We start from the raw sequence: 12,539 nt of genomic DNA, 5'->3' as shown, positions 1-12,539 counted from the left end.
GATATTTCCCCAAGTGTTCAGTGGTCAAAAATATTCATTCTAAAAAAAAAATTCCCATATCTAAATGAGATAATGAGTTCTGAGTGGAATATAGGATTTTATCTGGTATTTATACAACCAAAAAAAAAAAAAAGAAGGCTGAATGGGAATATATTTAAAATTTATAATCAAACATCTACAATAGTATCCCAATGCTGTAAATGAATTTTTGAATTACATTATAGCAAGGAAATAAATACACAATGTGTTATTAGACGAATGAGAAATTTACAAAGTGGCCCTGTCGAACGTCCATCATCCACGTCATCTCTTTTATTCCTCAACTGAATGACAATTAATAAACCAATTTAATACGTATGGATGTATGAAAGCATTTTTATTTATTTTTTTTTTTGGTACGAAAAACGTATTTTGACATTATTTTCGGTTTGAAGCACTCAACATAATGTGAAAGGATGATGGCAATTAAATATACTGATATTAAATTTATACTCAATTTTAATTATACTGAATAATAATCCAATAAGATTACTGGTTGTTCTCATGATCATTTTAAAGGTACCGTTTAGATAAATAAATAAACATATGCTAGAAATATAAGTGATTTTCGTTAATGTTGTTTCACTTGCTTTTTTCTTGGTGCGGTGGACTTTGTATAGCATTTTTTTGTTTTTTGTTTACTGAATATGTGACTTTCTTCACACCTCTGAAGGAAGAGTCTTACAGAAGTCTATAATAATCCGCTACTCCGTCTATATAACGACATTTGGAAGATTGCAGTTGCGTAGATATTTGCGGAATTATTTAGGTACAGGCTGAATTCATCACTTTTTGTAAGACTAACATCTTACTTATTAGAGTGTAAAACGTTCATGTTTGTCCTCTGGATCAGGATTAGAAATTTTAAGCCTTACGTTCGCTAAATTGTTGAATATGATATGGAATTTCAAGTAATCAATAGAATCATGCAAAATAAAATATAACGTTTAATTTATTTATTATTATTATTAAATGAGTGCTAAAATTTGCCTTGCTGTTTGCGTTTGATTAAAACAGTATACTGGTAAAAAAGATTAATAATTAAAAATATATTCGCAATAATCTGGAGTTTAATGCGTTTTAAATTACACTCCAGTCTATGTTACATTAAGGACAATATTATATATACCAACTAAATGCCGTTCTGAGGATGAATAATGTAACAAAGCAATATACGAGGGGGGGGACGAAAAGGTCGCATATTGAGGAAAAGTTCGGAATTGAGGTAGAACATGGTTCTACCTTAATTCCTTCATGGTGATTATCACAACTTTTCAGCACACGCACTTAACTGACAAATTGCTTAATCCATCGTCAAATCTGTTGTTAATTATGATCAGCAATAGCAATCTCTAGATTATCATAATGTTGCAGTAACCGATGTGTATGATGACTATAATACATTAACTCTGGCTTCATCCACTACTAAAATGACTATTTGAGAAGCTTAATTTCAGCTCGCTTCGACCTGGTAATCAGTTTTAAATCACGCACGTTTAGTTGAAAAATGGCAAATCCGAATTTTATTACAATTAATTACAAATATTATAGTGTTTCGTCGTTGAAATGAAATTTATTGCTGAAATTAAAAATGCTCGCTTAATTATTATTTTATGATATTTTTATTCATAAATTCTGTTACATCTCATTTGGTCAGATGATTGCAGAAACAACTAAAATATTAAAGAAAATACGCCTTGTTTATTTTTAATATTTCAACCATGGTATTTCTGTAGATGCCTTGTAATAATCTCTACTCATCCCTGTCTCACTACTTCTTCTTTCTTCGTCTCTCATTAAGAAGCTGATATGCTACGTTTTCGTTCTGCATACGTTGCATATATAGATTCAGAAAGACACCCATCACGCAAGGCTGTAAGATTAAATTGAATAATTCATTTTTTTTAGTTTATTACTAGCTATAACAGTTTAGTCTATTATGCAAAGAAGATAACTGAATCATCCTGAACTAAGATATAAAGACAATCAGTATTGATAGAGTAACATTCATCTTGTTTATATCTGATTTCATATTGTCACCAACGTGTCAACATATAACTTTTCGCAAATCTTAAAAATGCATCCAAGTGGATTGAAAATGGAAAACAAATTGCTGAACACAACACAAATAATTATTCATTAATTGATTGCAAAATGCAATAATATTGGTATTGTTATCCGCAAATATTTGTCTTACAAAATATTACAAAATGGCCAATTGAATTTCATTCCTTTAGTCCATTCTCAAACTGTGTGCAGCGGCCCCCTTGGTTGCCGTTAATTTTGATGACGGGGAAGTGAAATAATGGAAACAAACTTAAAATGTTTTAATACTTAGTAGATATTTTATCTTAAAAGAAACATATTTAATTTTTATTATTTATTATTCATTTTTTCTTTTTTATATTTTAATGGAAAAAATCATACCTTGATGTTGGTTCACAAATTTAGCTTCCTGCGTATTTCGGCGCTTAATGAATATTAGTAAATATATGCTTATTCATATAAGTTTCATTTCAAAGGTATTGATAATAAGCACAAAAAAAGCTCACGAACGTAAAATATCGTGCTCATTTAAAACGGCAAAGTTTTTCCCTCTTTAAATTAATGTATGATTGCTAGTGTACACAGATGCAGGTGATGCGTGGGAAAGAAATACGTTTGGGATGCAGGGCGCCTGCGCTGATAGCACATACAGCATATAAATATAATAAATATTATAATAATATTTGTCTGTATTACGAATTTTTTTCTCGATGGGGACCGTGAAATATTTTAATTTTTCCAAAGGGGCCTTTTGATCCATAAGTTTGGGAAGCACTACTTTAGTCATAATCCAAATCCGATGAAAGTATTAGATCATTCTCCATGTCATGATATCTTTCTTTGTTACTAATTGGATAAATTGGATACTTAATAGTTAAAAGTATATGTTTATTCAATCTTCAGTTTATAGTCAATGAACATTTTATATTTCAATTTGGAGTATGATAACAAATTTACTGGCTTCATTGTAATCGCAGTGATTTGTCGTAAGTTCTTATTCTTCGAGTGAAACAGATGAAGTAATCCGAAACGTTTTTTACCGTTGCCATATTTCATCTGAGGGGATGGTATGGTAAACCGCATGCGGTAATGTAATTAGCAATAGAGAAATAATCTGTTTACTTAGAAAAAGCTGTATGGAGAATGCTGTTCTAAAGTCAAAGACAAACGGAAATAAAGTTAAAGGAAACATTTGGAACAATTTAATTGGGAACAGGATTGACACTACCAATGCAGATTCAAGGAGTGACTGGAATGATCTCGAACAAAAGGAATATTTTTGATATTTAGACAAGGATTTCTGGAATAAGTAGTTTTCATCCTGCACACGAAAATGGACAATCTGCATATGACCTTGTGGATGGAATTCACATTAAAAAATTTTTGTAACGCCCCATGGTGTTTAATGTATTTTTAAACCTATTTCAAACCTTTCCCATTATTTCCCGTGATTAGAATAATTTAATTAAATCAGTAATTAAATAAAAATCAATAATTAAATAATGGTGCTAAAGAAGCACTTACTTTCGCAGGTTCCAACATCTTTTCCACAGCTTCTTCCTGGAAAAAAAAATACAAACATAGAAATTGACTAAAAAACAATACCATTATTGGTATTAATATACACATCTTTATACGCTGTCAACAATTCAATGAAATTATTTAATGAATAAAAAATATATTTAAACCAGACTGATGGGAAAGATATATTATTGCGAGATTTAGAATTACGAGACAAGATCATGGGTTGTCCTCCAATAATTATGATATTATGATATAATCATTTGCGTGCAAGCGCACTCACGCAATATGCGTTCATTCTTAATACAATGCGCGTGTAATTATTTATATTTTCCTGTCATTTTATATAACTGACAAAACTATTCCAAATAATTTGCATGTTTGAGACGTCTCACGTGGAAATGTTTTCGTTACTTCGTTCTCGCCTTGGTTTCAGTAATTAGAGGCATTCAGAATACCCTTGGTCGTAGTGGAATCCAAAATCCTGTGATGAACCTATAAAGGGCAAAGGCTAATAACAATCGTAAGTAACCTGCTGCATTTCTGTTTAGAACATGCGCTGGTTATTAATCACTATGTTCCAACATAAAGATGTGCACGCACAAGTTCACGTGACGAGAAGACAAAAGAAATAAGAAGAATAGTTTATTATTGCTGATACAGTTAGGAAAAATAACCAACCTTGCACTCTCAGTGGCAAATCCTGAAGAAAACATTGATTGATTCAGCTACTGAGGTAAGTCGCGAAGTTAAAAAAAAAAAAAAATCAGCTAACTTCTATGTTGTTCCTGTCTGCTGATAGTGATAACGTCATAGTGGAGAAAGAACTTAAAGGAGAAGTCCAGGGAAATGAAGAATTCTAAATGAATGTTCCTATCAAGTAGGAAGATGTGGACATTTCGAAATGAATATAGAAGATAAATATCAGGAAGGTGACAAATATTTTGGAAGGTGGCAGAATTGGTGGTATGTATTGAAAAAGCTTAGAAATGGATGAAACAGTATTGTAAATGAAACCAAAGATGATATGAAAGGATATTATCGATGTCAGAAGTAGTTACCTTGAACAACTCTTAAACGAAACAAACAGTAGCAGAACGGTAGTAGATAGTTTTCAATGCAAATAGGAGTAATAATAAATAATTGGGAAAGAAAGAGACATCAAAAACTTGACCAGTGGAAATGCAGAAGGAATAGATTTCGACAGAATATCATGCACCAAGAGATTTGCAGTGGCTACACTACATAATTCCGAGAGCCAGGATAGAATATCGAATGTTAGATGACTGTAGTATTTGTACATCAGAGCTCTCAAGTTACCCATCTATAAAAAAGAGAAATAAAATTGAATGTGAAAATTACCTAGGCATTTCTCCACTAACTGTGTCAGGTAAGCTTTATGAACTCACAACAGGGCTGAGAAAAATTATGGAAGAGATAGCTGGAGAAGACAAAGTTAGTTGCAGGCCAAACAGAGGATGTCAAAATTAGAGTACCGTTTTATGATAAATAGTTGAGAAATCATGGCAATCTGCATGCAAAAGACGAGGTACTCAGAGAAAAGCTTTACATGCCGCTACAGTTCTATGGAGAAAATGGGAAAATAAACAAAAAATATATATAGTCTATATTTAAGTAATAAAGTATCAGATAAAATTAAAATAGATACAGGAGAGCTGCAAAATCAAGTGTGAGACAAGGATACACATTTTATCCACTGTTATTCTTCATCTAACATTGAACCTAATATCAGAGTCGGAGATATCACACTTATATCTTTGCTTTCTTAAGATGGTGTTGTCCTCTTACACAATTCAATGGTTGGTCTCCAATTGAATTACAGCTGCAACAAATTTGGAATGCATTTAACAAAAAAAGACTAAAATTATAAAATTAGGCAGGAACAGAACATTTCAGTTGCATTCTTAAAGGATGACCTATAGAAAAAGTAAAATATTTCAGTTATTTAGGCACAGATTTTAGTGAAGATGACAAATTAATTTGAAAATTCACAACAGAATAAGCAAAACTGGAAACCTGAAAACTCTTCAGGAAACTGGAATAAGCAAAACTCTTCAGGAAACCTGATTAATAAATTTATATGGAATAAGAGAGAAATTAACCAAAACACTAAACTGGCAGTATACAAAAGTGTTTAAACCAGTTTTATGTTATGGATCTGATAGCTGAGTTAGCAATGAAGCATTTATTGCTAACTCAACTGTCAACTATTCGAAGAGTAGAGACAACAGATATGAGAGTTCTGCAAAAAACTCGGGGATATGAACAGGTGAATCAATGAGAGAATTTCATTAAATGTTAAATTGGGAAGGAACTTAACATTGTTTGCATTCAATAGTGTGTAATTGGAACTAATCTAAGGCGGTATGGTCAACTAAACAAAACGGGAGAAGAAAGGTAAGTAACGCAGTTTTTTTATGCCAAGATGGCAAAAAAAAAGAGGATTTACAGGAATAACAATGTTCAGGTGAATTTATTCAGTCATACGTGCCTCAGAAGAACAAATTGTTAGATATGAAAATATGAAAGTGTTCACAAATAACAGATTAATTGGAAGGAATATTTTGGATAGAAGATTAACGAAAATGTTAACTAAATCATGCAGTGCTGTCATATATATATATATATATATATATATATGGGAATAAATTTTTAACTTGGGTATATTGTATATTAGGATAACCAAGCAATTTTATATGTTTGGTTATTTTAGCTCCTAATCCCAAGTATGCAAACAATTAAGTTTGCGCCTGAAACAAAGTTCAAGTCTAAAGATGGTACAACACCAGGGCAGCTCATTGTAAAGGTGGTTAAAGCTTTGATCACTATTCTTAGTATTTTCCCATAATGTAAAGCACATCTCACTAGAAGATGTATACTGCAATGCATTATGGGTGGGGTCACTACCCAGACCGGTTTCGACCTGTTTCAAAAAAGGTCGAAACCGGTCTGGGTAGTGACCCCACCCATAATGCATTGCAGTATACATCTTCTAGTGAGATGTGCTTTACATTATGGGAAAATACTAAGAATAGTGATCAAAGCTTTAACCACCTTTACAATGAGCTGCCCTGGTGTTGTACCATCTTTAGACTTGAACTTTGTTTCAGGCGCAAACTTAATTGTTTGCATACTTGGGATTAGGAGCTAAAATAACCAAGCATATAAAATTGCTTGGTTATCCTAATATATATATATATATATATATATATATATATATATATATATATATATATATATATATATATATATATATATATATATATATATATATATATAAATATATATATATATATATAATGAAATATAAAGATATTTCTGGTTATATATATATATATATATATATATATATATATATATATATATATATATATATATATATATATATATATATATATATATATGATGAAGATGTTGATGCATTAATTTATTATATTAAAAATTAAAAATGTTATCACAAAATTTGTTATATTGTTTTATATTAAATTTAAAACCAGTTTTTCTAAATTGAAAATGTAATTTATTTTAGTTTTATTAATTATAAATTTATTTGTGTTATTGGAAATAGCAAACACTGAAACAAAGTAACAAAGTGAGAAAAGCAATATTTACATGAAGTGAAGTCCATTGCTATACTTACATCGCTATCCAAAGAAGTATTATCCAAGCATGCATCCAGCTGAAAATGAAAATTTAAAATGAATAAATTAATTTGTGTTCAGTTACTATATGGGATACATTTTTGAGTTTGGTTTAATTTCCATAAGGACACTATAATAAATGTAAGGAATGCGTTTCAATTATTTATATAATTTTTTTAACTAAAGAAATCATAAATCGTCGATCTTATTTTAATCAATCATACATATCATATGTATCATATCATGTTATACGCACCGAAGTAATGATATGCCTTTAGGTGAATTTTTAAGCTTTATTATGGACTTGTATTTGCAAAGTCCATATAATATTTAAATTGGAAATATAAAGCACTGTGTGTTTTATATTTCCAATATAAAACACACAGTGCTTTGTTGCTTCAGTTTTAATCATAACCAACCAAATGAAATTGAGGTCTGTAACTGATTTGAAATAGCTATTAACTGAGTAAGAATTGCTTCCAAATGGCCGATTTATTGTTGCTTTTCAGTACATCTACTAAGCCATGAATATCAACTTTAAAAAAAATGAAAAATTGTATTTCACTCAATTATTTGAACAACGGAATAATTTTTCGGCAACATATATTTTAAACGAGATCGTATCACGTGTATACGACTTAATACGTAATTTTTCAAAATATGAGTTTTCCATAGGGACGAGAATATCATGTAAACACTCATATTTTGAAACATTATGTATCAAGCTGTAAATACTTAAATTCCGCAACCTTCCTTAACTAAGTTGCTTGGTTGAGTAATGTTTGAGCTCGTTTATTTCACATACACGTTGGTTAATAAATATATACCCTATTGCACTTACTTCATCATCCAGTCCCTCATCACCGTTGCATATACTGTCAATTATCACGAGAAGTTTATTATCCGCATGTGGATGCGTTTGTGAGATGCAATTTTCCAAGGTGTCTCGGGCCTGAAAAGAAAGAAAGCAAATTACGTTAATTTCATTACATTTTATATACTCTTCAAAACTTAAACACATGGATAAATCGTCCAAAGATAATGATAAATAATACGATTGCAATTGCATTTTTGAAAAAGAATTCGATGCTTATTACAATACTAAATCTAGTACCTTGTTTCGCTTTTCTACCAAGATATTTGCTAGGTTTTTTTTGTTACTTGGTTATTATGCTTTGGAATACTGCTGAATTACATAGAATTCACAGAAACGCCCAGGATAAAAAAATGATTACATTAGAAAGACCTTCTTAAAAATGCACAACGAAAAGTTGACCGTTTTCAACACATCTCCTCAGAAGAAAATTGCATTACCAAACATTTCCAGTCGTTACTAGAATGGTAACTTTACATTGCTCAAGGACGGTGCAAAGACCACCGAATTCAACTACAGACCTATCAGTATCTCTATAAATGGTGGTTAAGATTTTGGAAAAGTTGGTTACAGCTCGCATTCAGAAATGGGTTCAGAGAGAATCTCAACTCTACAGTGAACAGCATGATTTCACTAACGGAAGAAGTTTGAGCAACTTATGTTCTGTAACGATGTTGTCATTGAGGTAGACAAGGAAAATGGACACCCCAAGATACTTTTCGATTTTTGTAAGGCTCTTGACAGAATACCGCGCGGAACGTTAACTTTTATTATAAAGTAATAAGAGTGGTTGATGAAGGAAACGCGAGCACTGTAAGATTTGTAGATTTTTCAAAAGCATTTAATAGGGTATAACACGATAAACTGGTATTTAAGACGCAGCGTATGGATATGGATATTAGGCTAGTGGAGTGGATTGACAATTCGTTGTGTGATAGATAATAAAGCGTGTAATAGAATGGCAATATCGGGAAAAAGGAAATTTACTAGTGGATTTCTACCATGCATTGTGCTGGGACCGCTACTTTTCAGCTTTTGTATCAATGATATTATCACTGAATTCAAGGAGATATTCAATTGTTTCTGGATGAGGTGAAGCTGCGGAAGGCTACTGAGAGTAGGGCTGATGTAGATGATCTTCATAAAGAGGATCTGAGTAAGCTGGAAAGGTGGACAAAGGTGAATGGGAAACATACTGGAGGAAGTTGAAGTACCGGATATTTAGGTTATGGTGTAACGATGTAGGTAAAGGGATTAAGACAACTCAGAGAATTGTTGCAATATTAAGATGAACGTTTAACATAAAAAAAATAAAATGATGGTGCTTTCTATAATGCTCTGATCAAGATATATCTGGACAACTGGTTTTAAATCTGGTAAATGGGTTTTAGAGGGATGATGAATACATTTAAGATGGTGTAGGGGCAGTTGATAAACATTGTTTCTGTACTGCGGTGTGCTAGCTGTAAGGATAGATTGAAGTCATGTAATCTGAAGAGTTTGGCTTTCAGAAGGAGAAGGGATGATATGATTGTGAGATTTAAGCTCTTGAGAAGTATTTATCGGATGCATACGAGAAAGATTTTTCATATTGTGAAAAATAAGGAACGCGTAAGAACTAGACGCTATTCCTGGAAACTATGCAGTGAATTGATGATTATGAGGGTCAGAAGTAATTTGTTACTATATACAAATTACATAGGTATATAACATATCATATGCACACTTACATGTTTGTCTATCAGTGTGAAGCACGCAGCAATACTCTCTTTTGCACTTTGACTTCCTGCAAGAGTAAATTTCTTTGAAAACACGTTGTATTACAAAAGAAAGAAAGGATAACATTACTTATATAAACTGATATAAGAATCATAATTTAATTTTACGATGATTCAAGCTAACAGGAAATGCAGTTTTCTCTAATTAAAGAGCAGATATTTAGTTACTTGTGACGTAAAGATATCAAAGAAATTTGTAAAATATCTGTCTTCAAACTTACCACACATCACCTCCTTAACTTCTTCACTTGACTCAGTAGCTGATATTACGGAAATCAGCATTGGAAACAACAGCAGAGCAACAATTCCTCGATTCATCTTGACTACTGCGTCGATTATTTAACAGCCGAAACTGAAGAAAAACGATTTTCTGGGTAACGGTTGGCTTGGGGTTTATATAGATGATCTAGTTCCATCATGCTTATCAAGAAATGCTTTTTATTTAAACAAAAAATGAAACATAATTAGATATTTTATCCTGAACCCGGAAACGTGTGTTAAAGTAGTTAAGATTTTAATGTATATCAGTTTTAAACCACAAACACATGCTTCATTAGAGAAATAAATGAGCTTATCGTGCCATAGAATCTTTTTTCTTTGCTACTACCTTAACAGAGTAGTTGTCGCCGGATATTGTTAGCAGCCATCAAGGACGTGTTAAAGCACACTTCCGATAAAAAGAACATTTTATAACTTACCAAAAATTCCTGCAATTCGTGATAAAAAAACGTAGAAATATACTGTAGTTCTGGATTGCACTCAAAGGCAATCTGCAAAACATAAAAACAAGCGTTTAATACTCCACGATAAGATAGCTAAGTAGAAAAAACATTACACTCGAAGTAATAGATGCAAAATGGAAATATGTGAGTTGTAAAACATTCTGCATTACGAAAAGTTCAATATTACGACTTATTTTGAGTTATTTTCAGAATCAAACTGGGCTGTCTGCTTATTGAATCTCTATAAATAATTCTAAAGCAATACATGATTACTGTACAGTCTGAAAACCATTTAATTCGGTTAAGATACAAATAACTTCATATACAATTCATATTTTAGTTAATATTGTTTAAAACATATCGATGCAGGTCTTACAAAATACACACACACACACCAATATGTATTTGCATATCAATATCTAACTGGAAAATATTTAAAAAATTTGGGAAACTTTTAATAAGTTTAGGAATGTATTTCAAATTCTATAGTTTATTCTAAACTTTAGAAAAGGAACGTGTAGATGTTTATTGACTAGAAATGCGGACATATGCAGGAATAAACAACTTAGTGTAGCTACCCGCAGTAATTCTAAAGGCCGAATTCTGATGACTGGAGTAGAACGCATAGTACCCTTATACGAAAAGGTAAATAAAACTAACTGTGAGAACTTCATGAGAATTTCCTTTTTGCATATTTCAATGAGACTTAGAAAATATACTTCTAAAGTAGTCAAGAAAAATTTCAGGAGACAAGCCTGTGAAACAGCATTTTTAATGCTAATTAGGAGCTGCTAGAACAAGATTTACGTTTTGTGAAAACAGTTTAGAAAGCATGAAAATGCCACAAAAAATCTTTATTTAATTTTTGAATATTTGGTAGAGATGTATGAAAAATTGAATCCGAAAAAGGTTTTTAGCTGCTAAAATTATATGTGGTAAATGGAATATAACACAGAACAGCACACAGTCAATTTTCGAGTTGTAGATTAGCAGTTTTAATTGAGCCAGATACCGAAATATACTTTTGCGTTATTTCAAAGCTGAATGTAGAAACTATGAAAATTTCGTGAAGAAATTGACCAGTGTGCTTACGGGTATAAACTTGACATCATGCACGAGTGGCCATACCGCGGACCATATAGATGACATGAGCGTTTGCCGAAGCGTCCATATATTCGCCTTTTATTGGTCCATTTTTGATAAGGTTTCACTGGCCTAACAGTTGTTTCGAACTGGTTGGTTCTCACAAAAAATTCTTATATCTCCAAAATCTTAAGGGGACATAAGATTTCAGGAGGTTTTTCTTGAGAGAGCAATTTGAGTCTTTGGGGGAAAGTGTTTTCCGGAGTGGCCCCTGTGGATCCTTGTCAGTGGATGCTTTCCCTGAATATCAGCAGTTCTGCTCATTGGCAGGGTGAGCCTGTCACTAAATGGAAATTGACCAGTGACCAAACGCTGAGATCTTTCAGTCACTCGTTTAGAATGATCTGGGAATCGATAATTTTTAGAGAGGACCTTTACTTAAATAGACTTCCGCTGGCGGGGAGTGGGGAGGTGCTTAAGTTTTCTGTGGGTTTGCCTTGGGAGAGCAATATGGTTATCCGAAGATTGGAGTTTTCCTACAGGGCCTCTATAGGGGCTGTTGTGTCGTGGGTGCTTTTCTCTGTCGTGGGTGCTTTTCTCTGGAATATGTGCAGTTCTGCTCAGTGGTCGGGTGAGGGTGTCATTGAGTGGAATCAACACTGCGTTGGACGATGTTTTGGTCACTCGTAGGGAGTGGTCTAGAAGACCTAAGGATCCATCACTTAAGCAGTGCCTTCTTCCTGAGGAGAATCAACCAATTCGAAACCGCTGTCAGGACAATGAAACATTATCAAAATCGACCAATGAAAGACGA

General features: G+C 32.3%; 1 protein-coding gene across 1 annotated transcript; it reads right to left on the bottom strand.

The window, feature by feature from the left end:
- Positions 1–1,642: 1,642 nt before the first annotated feature.
- LOC150099616 (uncharacterized) lies at positions 1,643–10,297 on the bottom strand. Its single transcript, XM_090404150.1, has 6 exons — positions 10,142–10,297; positions 9,873–9,928; positions 8,110–8,220; positions 7,268–7,306; positions 3,610–3,645; positions 1,643–1,912 (listed from the first exon to the last, which is right to left on the bottom strand). The coding sequence occupies exons 1-6, from the start codon at positions 10,236–10,238 to the stop codon at positions 1,811–1,813; spliced, it is 441 nt and encodes a 146-aa protein (XP_090260276.1). The 5' UTR covers positions 10,239–10,297; the 3' UTR covers positions 1,643–1,810.
- Positions 10,298–12,539: the final 2,242 nt, after the last annotated feature.

The sequence above is a fragment of the Typopeltis vanoorti genome, chromosome 14, assembly GCF_054136105.1.
Source record: "Typopeltis vanoorti isolate ZY-2024b chromosome 14, IOZ_Tvanoo_1.0, whole genome shotgun sequence".
NCBI classification, from domain to species: Eukaryota; Metazoa; Arthropoda; class Arachnida; order Uropygi; family Thelyphonidae; genus Typopeltis; species Typopeltis vanoorti.
Note: the sequence above shows the minus strand (reverse complement) of the source record. Positions and strands in the feature narration are given on the sequence as shown.

What these genes read in the sequence shown, in the direction of transcription:
- LOC150099616 (XM_090404150.1), bottom strand. Translation starts at nt 10,238, where the DNA reads ATGAATCGAGGAATTGTTGCTCTGCTGTTGTTTCCAATGCTGATTTCC. An exon ending in ATACTTCTTTGGATAGCGAT is followed by an intron (nt 3,646 to 7,267) that starts GTAAGTATAGCA and finishes TTTTTTTTCCAG; the next exon opens with GAAGAAGCTGTGGAAAAGAT. An exon ending in AGATGTTGGAACCTGCGAAA is followed by an intron (nt 1,913 to 3,609) that starts GTAAGTGCTTCT and finishes TTAATCTTACAG; the next exon opens with CCTTGCGTGATGGGTGTCTT.